The sequence below is a fragment of the Sinocyclocheilus grahami genome, unplaced genomic scaffold (assembly GCF_001515645.1).
Source record: "Sinocyclocheilus grahami isolate Dianchi unplaced genomic scaffold, SAMN03320097.WGS_v1.1 scaffold420.1, whole genome shotgun sequence".
Classification (NCBI taxonomy): domain Eukaryota; kingdom Metazoa; phylum Chordata; class Actinopteri; order Cypriniformes; family Cyprinidae; genus Sinocyclocheilus; species Sinocyclocheilus grahami.
Window position 1 is genome coordinate 361,314 of NW_015505599.1, and position 16,585 is coordinate 377,898.

General features: G+C 39.3%; 1 protein-coding gene across 1 annotated transcript in view; it reads left to right on the top strand.

Annotated features, from left to right (window-relative positions):
- lrp1aa (low density lipoprotein receptor-related protein 1Aa) overlaps positions 1-16,585 on the top strand; it is a 177,019-nt gene that overhangs the window by 124,794 nt on the left and 35,640 nt on the right. The window contains exons 48-64 of the mRNA XM_016232869.1: positions 1,736-1,885; positions 2,106-2,228; positions 4,275-4,391; positions 4,538-4,666; positions 4,755-4,877; positions 5,853-5,993; positions 6,293-6,480; positions 7,329-7,512; positions 7,773-7,858; positions 7,937-8,056; positions 8,718-8,905; positions 9,012-9,217; positions 10,457-10,645; positions 10,760-10,908; positions 11,529-11,622; positions 11,718-11,834; positions 13,303-13,422. Of these exons, the coding sequence (XP_016088355.1) occupies positions 1,736-1,885; positions 2,106-2,228; positions 4,275-4,391; positions 4,538-4,666; positions 4,755-4,877; positions 5,853-5,993; positions 6,293-6,480; positions 7,329-7,512; positions 7,773-7,858; positions 7,937-8,056; positions 8,718-8,905; positions 9,012-9,217; positions 10,457-10,645; positions 10,760-10,908; positions 11,529-11,622; positions 11,718-11,834; positions 13,303-13,422 (2,424 nt within the window). The remainder of the gene's footprint in view (positions 1-1,735; positions 1,886-2,105; positions 2,229-4,274; positions 4,392-4,537; positions 4,667-4,754; positions 4,878-5,852; positions 5,994-6,292; positions 6,481-7,328; positions 7,513-7,772; positions 7,859-7,936; positions 8,057-8,717; positions 8,906-9,011; positions 9,218-10,456; positions 10,646-10,759; positions 10,909-11,528; positions 11,623-11,717; positions 11,835-13,302; positions 13,423-16,585) is intronic.

Here is a 16,585-nt window from a genome sequence, read left to right on the forward strand (position 1 = left end):
TATGTACATTTCCGTCGCTAGAGGGCACATATTCAAAACAAACAAGAAACAAAGGCGTAGTTTGATGACGCCGTGACTGAGTGTGGAATCATGGGAGTTGTCGTTTTCATTCCCATAGCCAATGCAATCCGATGGGACTCGGGCAGAAATCATGTTCATGGATGAGCTAATGTATTAAAGACTTATTAAGGTCACTGTAGTATGAAGCAGGGTGGGACTAAAAGTTATGGAAGCGAAACAAGACCGCTGGAGCGATCGCTAATGAAGGACGAGTGCGATACACGGCTCGATAGCAGCAGAACTTTTATTATGCCACAGTCGACCGCTTCTGCTTCTTCCGGTCATGCATATGTGGGGTAAAACAGCGCTGTTTTATTCTAGATAAATGTGAGTGTATCGAAAGTTCCATTATAATGCTACTCTGTGCGTTTGTCCCGTCTAATAAAATGCATAACATATTAAAGTGTCTTTGGGGTTTCCGTGTTTTCAACAAAATAAAAGCGGAAAAATTGAGGGGTTATGACCAGTGCTTAATTTGTAAATGAAGCATTGCCGGATCCAAATCAGCAGTTAAAAGACGCTGTGACCGACTCTGACAATACAACTTCAGTTTTCCCGGAACATTCAATGACGTCACTAAACGGTGATGACACAACTATAAGAGCATCCTTCACAAGTTTCTGCATGGACCTAACTATACAGCCTAGGTTTTCAAACCCTGTGTCAAAAATGGGTTGCCAGGATGATTAAGGCAAATATATGTAAGTTAGGCTACATTCAAAATAATTTTTTTTCCATAAAAATAAAATACAATCATAATCTGTAAAGAAAAGGTATAAATATGCGAAATAGGCCTATATCTGACATAAATAATTAACAGATATAAAACAGATGTGAGGCGCGGCGATCCGCTAACAATTTCACGGAAAGGAAACCGAGAACCGAGATGACAGAACGCGCATCCTGTTTGTTTGCTTAGTTACAAAAACACGAAATGTTCTTTTTATTGCGAGTGTGCAAAAATAAAAGTAAACATTTACATTTAGTCATTTAGCAGACGCTTTTATCCAAAGCGACTCACAAATTAGGACAATGGAAGCAATCAAAACCAACAAAAGAGCAATGATATGCAAGTGCTAGCCTATAACAAGTCTCAGCTTAACATAGTACACATAGCAAGGTTTTTTATTTATTTTATAGGCCTAATAAATAAAAAGAAAACAGATCGAATAGAAAAAGAATGGAGCAAGCTATAGTGTTAGAGGCCTTTTTTGCTTTTGTTAATTGTATAATAAATAAAAAGAAAATAAATAGATAGAATACAAAAAGAATAGAGAAGCTAGTATTAGTTTTTTTTATTACTTTTTTTTAACACTTTTAAAAGTTTCAACTCGAGGAGAAGGACTGCTGAATAAATTATGTTACGGTTTTCTTTGCGCGCAAAAAGTATTCTCGTAGCTTCGTAAAAATTATAGTTGAACCCCTGATGTCACATGGACTGTTTTACTGATGTCCTTGCTACGTTTCTGTGCGTTGATCGTGTTAGGATACTTGCTGTCTATGGGAGGGTCAGAGAGCTCTCAGAAAGCATAAAAAATATCTTAAATTCTGTTCGGAAGATGAACGGAGGTCTTAGGGGTTTGAAACGACATGAGGGCGAGTAATTAATGACAGAATTTTCATTTTTGGGTGAACTATCCCTTTAAGCATTTGTCATATATGTTTTGTTTTTCAGCGGCCTCCGATTGTTCCAATTATTTCCGTCTGGGTGTGAAAGGCGGGACCTATCAGCGGTGTGAGTTCACTACGCTGTGTTACGCTCCATCATGGGTCTGTGACGGCGCAAACGACTGTGGAGACTATTCAGATGAGAGAAACTGCCCAGGTGAGCACACGCATACTTCAGCCATGAGCTGCATTTCAGACCCTGTGAAACTGACGTCTTTCCTGGTCCTTTTTTTCTGTCTTTTCCTTTTAAAGTAATGAAACTAAAACCTTTTTTTTTCAATTAGGTATATGTACAGTAGACTTAAGAGAGAATTTAAACGAACAAAACAGCCTTTAAACCTCTAAGCACTTCTCTCTTGTTTCTTTTCACTCATCAGATAAGAAAAAGAGAAAGTGTCCATCAAACTTCTTTTCTTGTCCCAACGGTCGCTGTATCCCAATGAGATGGACCTGCGACAAGGAGAACGACTGTGAGAACGGAGACGACGAGGCACACTGTGGTGAGTTTGTGTTTCTGTCATCGACTTCTGCTGTGGTTATACCGACCCCTAGCAATACACTACCTCTTATTTTTGCCATTTTTTATTATTTAGACATTATTAATAAACATACAGTATGTGACCCTGGACCACAAAACCAGTCATAAGGATATATTTTTCAAAATTGAGATTTATACATCATCTGAAAGCTTAATACGCTGATAAGCTTTCAATTGATGTATGGTTTGTTATGATAGGACAATATTTGGCTGAGATACAACTATTAGAAAATCTGGAATCTGAGGGTGCAAAAAAATCTAAATATTGAGAAAATCATCTTTAAAGTTGTCCAAATGAAGTTCTTAGCAATGCATATTATTAATCAAAAATTAAGTTTTGATATATTTACAGCAGGAAATTTACTAAATATCTTCATGGAACATGATCTTTACTTAATATCCTAATAATTTTTGGCATAAAAGAAAAATCTATAATTTTGACCCATACAATGTATTGTTGGCTATTGCTACAAATATACCCCAGCGACTTAAGACTGCTTTTGTGCTGCAGGGACACATATAGTATGTTTATTAAGCACGTTTTCCTCATAGAAGTTTGGCTACTCCTTAAATTTGGTATTTAAAATGGGGACATACTGTGGATTTTATTGTTTTTATATAAAGCTGAATAAAATTGACTTATCTTAACCTACAACCTAAAAAAACTAACTAGGATAAAAAAAAATACATTTTTAGGATTAAAAACATTCTTTATTTATAAATGGACAAACAGCAGGAAGTGATTAAAATTGCAATTGTATTAATTAAAAACAGCATCAAATAGTAAATTTTAAAGCGTAAAGAATAGTGTGAATAAAGAATCACAGATAGTAGGAACATAGATTCAGACACAAGGAAAACCAGAATCCAAATGCATGAAGTTTAATAATAATAATAATAATAATAATAATAAAAACAAAATACAGAAACCAAGAAAACGGAACTATACTTAACTACTATGTATGTATTCTTTTATTATATGCCTTGATAAGCTTTCTTTGAAGACGTTATATAAAATAAATTTTTTTGGTCACTCTTTAGTTTGGGGATCAATTCTGACTATGAAATAACTATTAACTACAGCTTTTGCCACAATAAACTCCTAATTTGCATTTTTTAAAATATTTAGTAAGGCCATGTCCACACGTACACGGGTATTTTTATAAACTGAGTTTTTCCTTCTTCCGTTTAAAAAAAAATCTCCGACCACATGAAAACGCAAAAGCATGCTATGAAGCACTGTCAAGAGCATGCCAAGCCAACAGGTGGCGATATAATCTCAACCATGAAGCCATGTTGTCCAATCAGAAGCCTGAAAAAGTTTCCAGTAGGTGGAGTGTTATAGGTCTACACGATAACACTGCAACCGGAGTTTTTGAAAATCGTCACGCTGGCAGGTGTTTTCAAAAATGTTTCAGTTTCAGTGAACTGGTGCTGCGTTTGCGTGTGGACGCACGGCCTAACCGCGTAGAAAAAGTTGCGGTTTTAAAAATAACCGCGTTCGTGGGGACAGGGCCTAAGATAGTTGTTGCGTTTATGGTATGGTATGGTGTAGGATTAAGGGATTTAAAATATGCTCATGCAGAATAAGGCATTAATATCTGCTTTATAAGTACTAATAAACAGCAATTATGCTAGTAATATGCATGCTAATAATCAACAAGTTTATAGTGAGAACTGGTCCCTAAACCAAAGTGTTACCAAACTATTCTTTATTAATAGTAGTATTATTATTTTTAAACATAAACTGAACTAAATACAACTCAAGAGTAAACATGATGCAAGTCATCGTTACAAAACAAAACTCTTTTCATGTATTCTGTGTCTTTGTGTTTTTTTTTCGCATCTGTAAACATTTATTCCTTTTTCCAAATTAGGTTTTGTCAGATTTATATCACTTAAATTTTGTTCCCAGCATTGCACAGTTCATTTGAGGTCAGTCTTTCCAGAATGTTTAAAACGAGTTCTTTCTGTGAAGAATCTTTGATTCTCTGATGATTCTCCTCAGATAAGTTCTGCTCGGCGACACAGTTTGAGTGTGGGAATCATCACTGTATTTCCAGCAGCTGGGTGTGTGACGGGGCAGACGACTGTGGAGACGGAACAGATGAGGACAGCAGATGCAGTGAGTGCTGATCCTTAAAACAGCATGAAATAGGACTTTTCAAAGTGTGACCAATAGCGTGGCTGATGAATCAGAGAATAAGACCGCATCATAGATGAGAGTGATTTTTTCTCTGTGTTGCTGAATGGTGTGTGTTTTTAACTCAGAGAATAAGACGTGCAGTGCGGACGCGTTCCACTGTCCCGACTCACACAAGTGTGTCCCGCAGCTCTGGGTGTGTGACGGAGACAGAGACTGTCCAGACGGAGCCGACGAGAGCGTGAAGGCCGGCTGTGGTGAGCCATCGCAAACATCATTCGCTTTGGTGCAAATACTGCATGAATCACTCACGTTCGAGTGTACTGTTGTTTCTTTTTCACTCAGTGTTCAATAACACGTGTAAAGCGGGAGAGTTCATGTGCCAGAACAGACAGTGCATCCCCAAACACTTCATGTGTGACCACGACAACGACTGCGGCGACGGCTCCGACGAGTCTCTGGAGTGCGGTGTGTTCCTGATTATATCAAACCAAGATGATTATCTCATAATTACCATCATTAATGAGATGAATTATGGCTAATGATTTGTAAGATGTCAATACTTGACTCTCACTTGAATTAAATCAAGGCCTTAGTCATACAAAACAAATGTAAGTACAGAAGAATTCGAATTGTTCGAAGTATTTGTATTCAGAAATTGTCTCTCTGATTACACACGAATAAATGAGTTATCATTTGAAAATATTGCAAATTTACATACCAATTAATTCTTTAAAAATCCTACAATGTGATTTTCTGGATTTTTTCTTCTCATTTTGTCTCTCATAGTTGAGGTATACCTATGATGAAAATTACAGGCCTCTCTCATCTTTTTAAGTGGGAGAACTTGCACAATTGGTGGCTGACTAAATACTTTTTTTCCCCACTGTATATTGATATGTTTACACTAGACATTCATATGGAATAAGATAGAAAAAAATAGAATACTAAAAAATAAAAATAATAAAACTATTTTATTTCAACATTTATAAGCCGCATTTCTGTTTTTTAGTTAAAGTTGAAGTACTAAAATAAGTATAAGTGATAAAGAACAATGAATAACTACCATACTAAAAAGACTTATTAAAAATAATAATAAAATTAAAAATGACAAAAAAAACTAAGTTACTAAAACGTTAACTAAAATTAAAGTGAACAGAAAACAGAAAATAAAAATCTTCAAAATATTAACAAAAACTATAATAGTCAAATCAAGTCAAATCACCTTTATTTATATAGTGCTTTACACAATCCAGATTGTGTCAATGCCGTTTTACAGTATTAAACAGGAAAAGAGTGTGACGATATTGCAAGAGGAAGACAGTAAACACTCAGGGAAGCTATTTTACTAATTTGGTAGCCATAACTACACAAGTGCATGTTTTTAATCATTTCGACTTCACTGTATTATTTGTGCTCATGGGTCTGTGTTTGTCTTTGCAGAGTATCCTGCATGCAAGGCCAATGAGTTCCGCTGTGATAACGGCCGCTGTCTGATCCAGAAATCCTGGGAGTGTGACGGAGAGTTCGACTGTCACGATCACTCAGACGAAGCTCCCAAAAATCCTCAATGCAACGGGCCTGGTATGAACTAAATGCTAATCCGGCTGGATATCTCTGGCCCCGTTCCAAATGACAACGCTCACCGTCTGTTCAACAGTCTGTGTGGCTTCATGCTACCAAAGTGTGAAGGAGCACTGAAAGAACTGAGAGCGTTTGGGATAAACTAGTGCTGAGTCACAGAACAATGCAGACAAACTGATAAATCATACTAAATCAAACTGAGTATCTTTGAAAAGGCTTTGGTTACAGTAGAAACCTGCAGGGTCGGGCGAATCTGTGCATGCATTTAACGGTTCTCTCTCTCTTTTTCTTTCAAGCAGAAAAGAAATGTAATGTCACGGCGTATGCATGTGGGAACGGTAAATGCATCAGTGAGACGTTACTGTGCAATCACGATGACGACTGTGGCGACGGTACAGATGAGCTGAACTGCTTCATTAATGAATGCCTGAACAGTAAACTGAGCGGCTGCTCTCAGCAGTGTGAGGACCTGAAGATCGGATTCAAGGTAAACATTTCTAGATCGTGTTTCATGGTTTACAGCATACTTTTATTTATTTAATTGTTCTTTACTTTCACAATTCATCATTTAGTAAATTTGCCCATTGCACTGCCAGTATTTTTTTCTCTTAATTAGTATTTTGTTAATTTAACTCTTTCCCCACCTGCGTTTGAAAAACAAAGAAAAGAAAAGAAAAAAGCCAACACTAGTTTTTCACAAAACTTCACAGTCCTAACCCACTTGCTGGGTCGACATTTCATTGGGTAACATCAGCCAGTTTTGATTTATATGCTGTTTAATGTTTGTGCTATTTCACATATGCGTTTGCTTGCTTTGCCTTATTTTGATCCCGAGATTCAGTACTCTTTCAGAAGATGTGTTATAGCGCGTACAACAGTGAAAACAGGAAAATTCCACCAATGGCAGGGAAAGAGTTAAACATCCCTAATACAACATAAATTGTTGCCATGATGGATGTAAACTATAGTCATGCACAATATGTGCTTTATAAGTACTAATAAACAGCCAACATGTTAATAATAAGTCATGCTAATAAACTAATAGTGAGAATTGGTCCCTATACTAAAGTGTTACTAAAGTTTGGGTACGAGACAAGGGTAAAACGATGAAGTCTACAAATAAAAAGCATTTATAAAGTAGCAAAAAGTGCAATAAATAATATAAATCAATTTATAAATCAGCCAAAAGAGTGTATGAAGTAAAATATGCATCCATTTGTGCCTTTGTTGTTTCCTTCATATAAATGCAATCAACACTGCGATCATAAAATGAACAGGTATCCCTCACACTGGCACAATCCGTTGCTTACCGTTCTTGTGTGTTCCTCTCTCCAGTGCAGATGCCACGCTGGCTTTAGACTGAAGGATGATGGGAAGACGTGTGTAGATGTGGACGAGTGCTCCACCACGTATCCCTGCACACAGCACTGCATCAACACACACGGCAGCTTCCGCTGTGTGTGTGTGGACGGCTTCCAGCTCAGCCCCTCCGACCCCACCGTCTGCAAGTCCACCTCCGGTACGAGGCAGATGGCCAATCTGTTCAGGACATTTGTGACCGTGTTGCATTGTAGGGCAGTTAAGCTAGATACTTGGCTTGAGGGCCGCTTGTGAAAATACGAATAGTACACTTTCCAAAGGAATTCAGCACTGGATTTGCCATTTGCAATGTAGATCAATCATTATAAAAGATTTGAGTTACAAATAGTTCACTTTTTAAATAAGTGTCATGTTATGGCGTTTCTTTTCACTGTCATTTCCTCTCGCTTCGTTGTATAGACGAGGAGCCGTTCCTCATCTTTGCTAACCGGTATTACCTGAGAAAGCTCAGCTTGGACGGCTCAAACTACACACTTTTAAAGCAGGTATGATTTGACACCAGTTGTTCAAACATTTCGTTCCAGTTGTTTGCCTGGTTCCTCATGAATGCTCTTCATTCGCAGGGTCTGAACAATGCTGTTGCGTTGGACTACGACTACAGGCAGCAGATGATCTATTGGACGGATGTGACGACTCAAGGCAGTATGATTCGGCGCATGCACATCAACGGCAGCGACGTTCGGGTGATTTGCATGCAACTGCATTGTGTTTTGAATATTAAAGGGATAGTTCATCCCAAAATGAACTTTTGTTGAAAATGTACTCACCCTCAGGCCATCCAAGATGTACTCTAGATGAGTTTCTTTCTTCATGGGCACAGATTTGGAGAAATGTAGCATTGCATCAGTGTCTCAGCAATGGATGCTCTGCAGTGAATGGGTGCCGTCAGAATGAGAGTCCAGACAGCTGATAAAAACACTACAATAATCCACACCACTCCAGTCCATCAGTTAACATCTTGAGAAGACTAAATCTGTGTTTGCAAGAAAGTCCTCTATCCATAATATCGTAATCTCGCCTGAATCAGGAGAGAAATCTGCACAGATCAAGCACTGTTTACAAGCCAAAATGGTCCAAAACAGTCTAGGTGTGTGGTTTTTGATGTGAAAGACAACAGGAGATGGACTTTTTCACTGGAGGAAGCGTTATTATGCATTATTGAGTCGTAGTTTGGCCAAAATCAACAAGTAAAAATCAAAAAGCCAAGTAATGGTTTTGTTTCTTACAGACACGCAGCAGACGTTAACTGATTGTTATGATGATTTTATCAGCTGCTCGGACTCTCATTCTCATTTAATAATGAAATCTTTTCTGAAGCTGGACATTGGTTTGACTCTGCTGCAGGTTCTCCATCGCACGTCTCTCAGCAACCCTGATGGTCTGGCTGTTGATTGGGTCGGGGGTAACCTGTATTGGTGTGATAAGGGGCGGGACACTATTGAGGTGTCGAAGCTGAACGGAGCATACAGGACGGTGCTGGTCAACTCGGGACTGAGGGAACCCAGAGCCATAGCTGTGGACATCCGCAATGGGTAAACACTGAAAATGCCTTAATTGCTTTCTTTTTCCATTATTTTGTTCCCATCTTCCTGTTTGTGCTAATAAGGATCATAAAGTGTAAGTGTCTGTCTTTGTCAGGTACCTGTACTGGTCTGACTGGGGTGATAATCCTCATATCGGCCGCATTGGGATGGACGGCAGCAACAGAAGTGTGATCATACAGGACAAGATAACATGGCCCAACGGTCTCACTCTGGACTTCATCAATGATCGCATCTACTGGGCAGACGCCAAAGAGGACTACATCGAGTTTGCCAGCTTAGACGGATCCAACAGACATACAGGTGAAGACCAAAACTCAAATATAAGCTATTGTGTGAAGGGGTCACAGGTTATCAGAGCTGTATTTTTCGACTTATTTTTTTTTGTATTCAGTACAGTAGCAGGACTGACTATAAACTGTAGTTAAGAGGATAGTATAAAATAACTTACACTTTAGCAATTTTAACATATCTTCCATATGACTAGTTGAAAAATAAGCAAAGCAAGCTTTTCATGACTGGATAACTAACTGTTATACAAATATATACTAATGATTTTTAAGAAGTCTCTGATGCTTACCAAGACTTCACTTATTTGATAAAAATACAATATTAATAGTAATATTTTGAATTATTATTATTATTATAATTGACCTGTTTTCCATTTTAATATTTTTTTTTCAATATAATTTATTCCTGTGATGTGCAGCTGTATTTTCAGCATCATTACTCCAGTCTTCAGTGTCACATGATCTTCAGAAATCATTCTAATATGCTGATTTGCTGCTCAAGAAACATTTCTGATTATTAGCAATGTTGAAAACAGATGTGGTGCTTCATATTTTTTGTGGAAACTGTGATACATTTTCAGGATTTTTTGGATGAATAGAAAGTTCAAAAGACCTAAATTTGTTTGAAATATTAATAGTTTGTAACATTATAAATGTCTTAACTGTGATTTTTGCTGAGTTTAATGCATCATTGCTAATTCTCGTTTACCCCAAACTTTTGAACAGTATATAATAATTAGTGCTGTCAAACGATTAATCGCATCCAAATTAAGTTTTTTGTTTACATAATATGTGTGTGTACTGTGTATATTTATTATGTACTGTATATATAAAAACACACACACAGTATATATTTGGAAAATATTTACATGTTTATATTATACATTTACAATTAATATATTTAATATATAAACATAACATATTTTTCTTAAATATATAATTGCACGTGTGTTTATTTATATATACATAATAAATATACACAGTACACATACATATATTATGTACACAAAAACTTTTATTTGGGATGCAATTAATCGCTATTAATCGTTTGACAGCACTAAAAAATAATATATTATGTGATAATATAAAGTCTTTTAATTCTAAAGTCTGAATTAAAATAATAATTGTAAAATTCATACAAAGTGCTTCAGTGAACTTTTAATGTGCTTCTGAGGAGAATATTTTATCTTCGATTATGCGAGGTCAATGTGTGCTGTTTGTGTAGTAAATAATCCCTGTGTTTGTGCTGCAGTTTTGACTCAGGACATCCCACACATATTCGCCATGACTCTTTTTGAGGAGTACATCTACTGGACCGACTGGGAGACCAAGTCTATCAACAGAGCTCATAAAACACTGGGCACCAACAAGACCATGCTGATCAGCACCTTACACAGACCCATGGACGTCCACATCTACCACCCCTGCAGACAGCCAGAGGGTCAGGACACCACTGTCAAAGACACGCTTCACTTACTGAGGCCAGCTTAGATGATCTTGTTTTATGCCTTGATGTTATAGGTTTAATGTAGTGCTCTCTTGTCTCCCGCTGTAGTCACAAATCACCCGTGCCAGACAGACAATGGCGGCTGCAGTAACTTGTGTCTGCTCTCTCCGGGCGGAGGTAATAAATGTGCCTGTCCCACGAACTTCTACCTGGCCGCTGATGGGAAGCAGTGCATGTCCAACTGCACCGCCAGCCAGGTGAGTGCGTGATACTTGACCCAGATCATGACCTTAGACATAAAGGGTTAGTTCACCCAAAAATGAAAATTCTGCCATTAATTACTCACCCTCGTGTCGTTCCAAACCCATAAGACCTTCGTTCATCTTTGGAACACAATTTAAGATATTTTTGATGAAATCTGAGGGCTCTCTGACCCTCCCATAGACAGCAAGGTAACTACCACGTTCAAGGTCCAGAAAAGTACCAAGATGATCGACAAAGTAGTCCGTGTGACATCAGTGGTTCAACTGTAAAGTTACGAAGCTACTAGAATACTTTTTCGCGCGAAGAAAACAAAAATAACGACTTTATTCCACATTTTCGTCTCTACTGCGTCACTCTACATGCCGGATCTGGGTCAGCGCTGGTGCCGCCACATGATCTGTCGCTCATGGTACTGTCATGAACACGCGTCCACAAGTGACGAAGTAGAGACGAAAATGTGGAATAACGTCGTTATTCGAAGGTCTTACGGGTTTCGAACAACACAAGGGTGAGTAATTAATGACAGAATTTTAATTTTTGGGTGAACTAACCCTTTAAACCCAGTCTAAATCAGAATGACACGTACCACATGTTCCTCCACATCTCTCATCAGTTTGTCTGCAAGAACGACAAGTGTATCCCGTTCTGGTGGAAGTGTGACACCGAGGACGACTGTGGCGACCGATCCGACGAGCCTGCCGACTGCCGTGAGTGATGTGGATTGTAGGAGACACATTTTCTCCCTGTAGCATAACTAACAGATGTGTAATAAAAGCACATGTGTACATATTTCTTTCAACAGCTGAGTTTAAATGCAGACCAGGTCAGTTCCAGTGTGATACTGGGATCTGTACAAACCCAGCGTACATCTGTGACGGAGACAACGACTGCCAGGATAACTCTGACGAGGCCAACTGCGGTATGTTTCACCACACACCACCTCTGTTTTTCATCTGCGCAAAATGTCACAATGGATTTTTACTGTTACTTTACTGTACTTATGTAAATTTTTCAGATAGCTGTATTTTATCAGAATATTTTTATTTTGGAAAACCTTTACTTCACTATATTCCAAAACATAATATCACACTTTTTACTCCACTGAATTTCATAAAAACATATTGTTCCTTGTTATTTTGAACTGAAGAAATCGAGGCGTGATAGCGTTACTGATTCGTGAACAAGCTGCTTCTTTTCAGTTGAATCATTTATGATCTAATTGCAGCTGTTCTAACTATGTAACTAGATAATGTTAAAACAATGCAATTGAATGCCCATGCACAATCCTCTCTGCTATAGCAGTTCATATAATGATGTAATGAGATGTATAACTAGTATATTTTTCAAATCATTCTTCCTAAAATATTAACACATTTTGCCCTATGTGAAGTTTTTTGCACAGTAAGTTGCTTATGCATATTGAAATGTAATGTTATAATAGCGTATGTTTTGGTAATAAAATAAAACTTGCTTGCTTATTTGCAGATACATACAAATTTAATCTCTTTTAATCTCAAATTTAAGTAAAACTGCAAAATAAATAAACATTAACAACCGTACATTTTACTTTCTAAACTTGACCTTACTTTAAAAAGCAAGTACTTACTCACGTAAAATTGAAAATGAGTACTTATTGGGTATTATTTTGTGAGGGTACCTGCACTTAAAGTACTTGATATGTATACTTTGTCTACCAGACTTCAGATATCCAGAACAGTATTTACAGAATATGCACAAACAGTATTAATACTGTGCTAGTGAACTATAGGATTATTCAGAATATTGTTAATAGTAAGTACAAGTAGTGTATTTATTTAACACTAAAGTGTTTTTTAGAATATTGCTATTGCTGCTGTTTTTAAACAGCTTGACTTTGTGCCTATAAGTACACTGTATTATATGTGGTAAGATTACGGTAACACATTACCACTTGAGAATAATTGTTTTAATAAGTAATGTTATATTTTCCCATCTTTAACTGAAAATATGACTTTCCCTCAGCTGCCTCCAATAGGACAATAAGCATATCACCTTTGTTACTCCACTAATGTGTTTGTGGGAAGTCGTGGCCTAATGTCGGCCACGAACATTGGTTGCGGGTTCGAGTCTCGTACCGGCAGGAATTGTAGGTGGGGGGAGTGAATGTACAGCGCTCTCTCCCACCTTCAATACCACGACTGAGGTGCCCTTGAGCAAGGCACCGAACCCCCAACTTCTCCCTGGGCGCCGCAGCATAAATGGCTGCCCACTGCTCCGGGTGTGTGTGTTCACTGCTGTGTGTGTGCACTTTGGCTGGGTAAATGCAGAGCACTAATTCCGAGTATGGGTCACCATACTTGGCCACATGTCATGTCACTTTTTAATGTGTTTGTATGTGTGATTTGCAGATATTCACGTGTGTTTGCCCAGTCAGTTTAAATGCACCAATCCCAGTCGCTGTATTCCTGGAATATTCCGCTGTAATGGCCAAGACAACTGCGGGGAAGGAGAGGATGAGAAAGACTGCCGTGAGTTTCATTATAAGACAATACGACATAAAAATGAGAAGAAGAAAAAAGCCTTTTGTGTTTTAATAATCTCACAAAGCCATGCTGTGACTTTGATTTTAATGTGATCAGTTGTATCGCCACTCACACATACATACATCACAGACCTTCTATTATTGTCCTCTGGAAGACAGAAGAACGTGTAGAGTGTTTGCTCATCTGAAAGATCATTGGGGTCAGTGAGATATTTAATTATTTTGTATTACTTTTTTAAGAAATTAATGCTTTTATCCAGCAAGGATGCATTAAATGGGTCAAAAGTGACAACAAATGCATTCATAATATTACAAAATATTTATGTTCTGTAATGAGCTGAATCAGGTATGTTTGATTAGGGAGATATCCAAAGGGGCTCCAGGACTAGGATTGATTAAAAAATGTTTCTTTGAACTACGGATCGCAAGGAAATGTGATTAGAATCTAAGAGCAGCTTTAATATAAGCACATGAAGATGATACAGGAGTGAAGCTAGTTAATAACTTGAAGAAAAAAAACAAGGAAGCCAACAGCAAATGCAAAACATCAACACAATATCAGACAAATGACTAAGGAAACAAAGGGTTATATATATACAAAGGGAATAACGAGGAGCTACACAAAAAAACAGGTGTGAACGATCAGAAACTATGGAAATATAATCAGTCACTCTGGAAACTAAAAGGAACAGGAATTAAACACTGAAAATCTTGAACACAAACACCAAAACGAATCAAAATATACTTCAAAGTAAAAGTCCTTAGAAACATAGAACACAGCTAGCACAATAAAAAAGAATGTAATGTCCAGGTCACAGGAAGGTAATGGTGGTTCCCAGGTGAGAAAGGACCACTGAACGGGAGAGGTCTGAGGCAGAGCCAGGGGATTTAGAGGAGCATGGCAAGGTAGAGCCAGTGTGACTGAGGACAGTGATGGAGCCAGAAGACGGGGGTCACAGCGCTGAAGCTGGAGGACTGGGGAGAACCGGCAGAGCAGCAGCAATTGGAGGAGTCAGGGTAGCTGATGTAGAAGATCCTGATTGAGGAGGAAGGGCTAGGGAGATGGATGAGACTGGTGAGTCATTTGTGCTGGATGGAACCAGTGGAGGGAAGCCAAGGAAATGGCTAGAACCAAGTTGAACTGAAGTCAACCAAGCTGGACGTGACTGGCAAAAAAATGTGGGGAGGCAGCCTCAGTGGCTGGGACAAAGAGAGTAATTAACTGCTCAGATAGGACTCTTGGGGTGAAAAAGAGTCTGCAGTTTTGACCTGACTGCAAGTGTTGGTTCTGGGATGGACAGGGAGGTCAGTGCTGACTCCAGGATGGACAGGGCGGTGGGAGATGGCTCTGGGACAAACCATCCTTGTGTTCTGTCTGTGCAAAAATAAATACATAATCAATTTAAAGACTGGAGCAGATCCTTGTATGAGCTCTGGGGCTGAAGCAGACTCTGGGGCTGGAGTGGATATTAGGAGGTTGGAATTCTCCTCCACCTCACCCAGCTCTACAAAGTCACAAAATATCTCTCAAAGACATAGAAAAAGGAACTTAGGGACCTGTCCAGTAAGTGCACAGAGTTTGCCAGATGGAAGAACTCACAGGTGTGGTTTTCAGGGTATTGAGCATCCTAGGTGAGGAGGAGGAGTTGTTCCACTGCTAGATCCATAATATTTGGTCCAAACTTCTGTCATGGTTTCCAAGCAGACATGGTTTGGATCTAAGTGCAGTTTTAATGTCAACATGTGAAGATAATACAGGAGTGAATTTGCAACAGTCTATATAGGAAATAACAAGAGGCTAAACAAGAAAACAAATGTGTACCATGGAAACCTAATCAACAGCTCTGGAAACTAAGAGGAACAGAAACTAAACATGGGAAAACTTGAACACAAATACCAAAAATAGTGGAGAGCACTTTAGGTATGTAACCGTGCCTCGGTTTCAGGACGACTTTAGAGTCATTATGCCCGAATTCCAGACAGGCAGGTTTAATTCAGAGCGCCTGCAGGTCTCCTATTCGCTTTACTGATGCTAGTGCACGAGCTAATGGCGACGAAGCCCGCCAGAATGGGTGGGGCATCTGGCTATATAAGCGGGCACTCACCACAGGATTCTCAGGTTTACTTCGACCTGAAGCGACAACTGAGTCGTGCAGCTACATAGCACGGCTAGCAACGCAGTACATGTTCCCGTATCTCAGGGAACCGAGGTTACGTTAGTAACCGAGTACGTTCCCTTTTGATACTTCACTCGTACTGCGTCTTGCTTAAGACGCATATGGGAACAGTCCAATCACACCGTGCTAATGTAGTGGAACGACTAAAGGTATAACTTCCATAAGCAACCAATGCTTATAGAGAAGTCAACAATAACCTAAGGCTAAGCGGGCTGAGCTTTCTAGGTCACACCCGGCCTGGTTAATCGTTCCAGAGTATACCCGTAACTTCGACACCCAGGGGTCGAGAGCTAACAGGTGAACAATACCAGAGAACTTGGGCGCGGCACGGCCAAGGGCTCTGTCATGTCTGTTTACGCAGCGCAGGCCATTTCAAGCAGAAAGGACTTCCAGGTTATAAAACCTCACAAATGTGGACGGCGAGACCCAGCCGGCCGCCTCACAAACATCCGCAATGGACACACCACTGAACCATGCCCACGACGAGGCGATGCCTCTAGTCGAGTGGGCCCGTACTCAAATGGGGCATTGGAGGCCCAAGGAAGAGTATGCTAGCGAGATGGCGTCTACTATCCATCTAGAGAGTCTTTGCTTCATAACCGGAAACCCCTTGGTGCGGTTACCGAAGCTGACAAAGAGTTGTTCCGATCGCCTATAGGGAGCGGAACGCTCAATATAGATTCTCAACGCCTTAACGGGGCAGAGCAGAGATAGCTCTCTGTCCTCTTCAGTTGGTGGAAGCGCGGAGAGCGTAATGACCTGTGCTCTGAACGGAGTGGAGAGGACTTTAGGTATGTAACCGTGCCTCGGTTTCAGGACGACTTTAGAGTCGTTATGCCCGAATTCCAGACAGGCAGGTTTAATTCAGAGCGCCTGCAGGTCTCCTATTCGCTTTACTGATGCTAGTGCTAGAAGCAGAGCAGTCTTTAACGATAGCGACCTAATGTTGGCGGCTTGTAGCGGCTCGAAAGC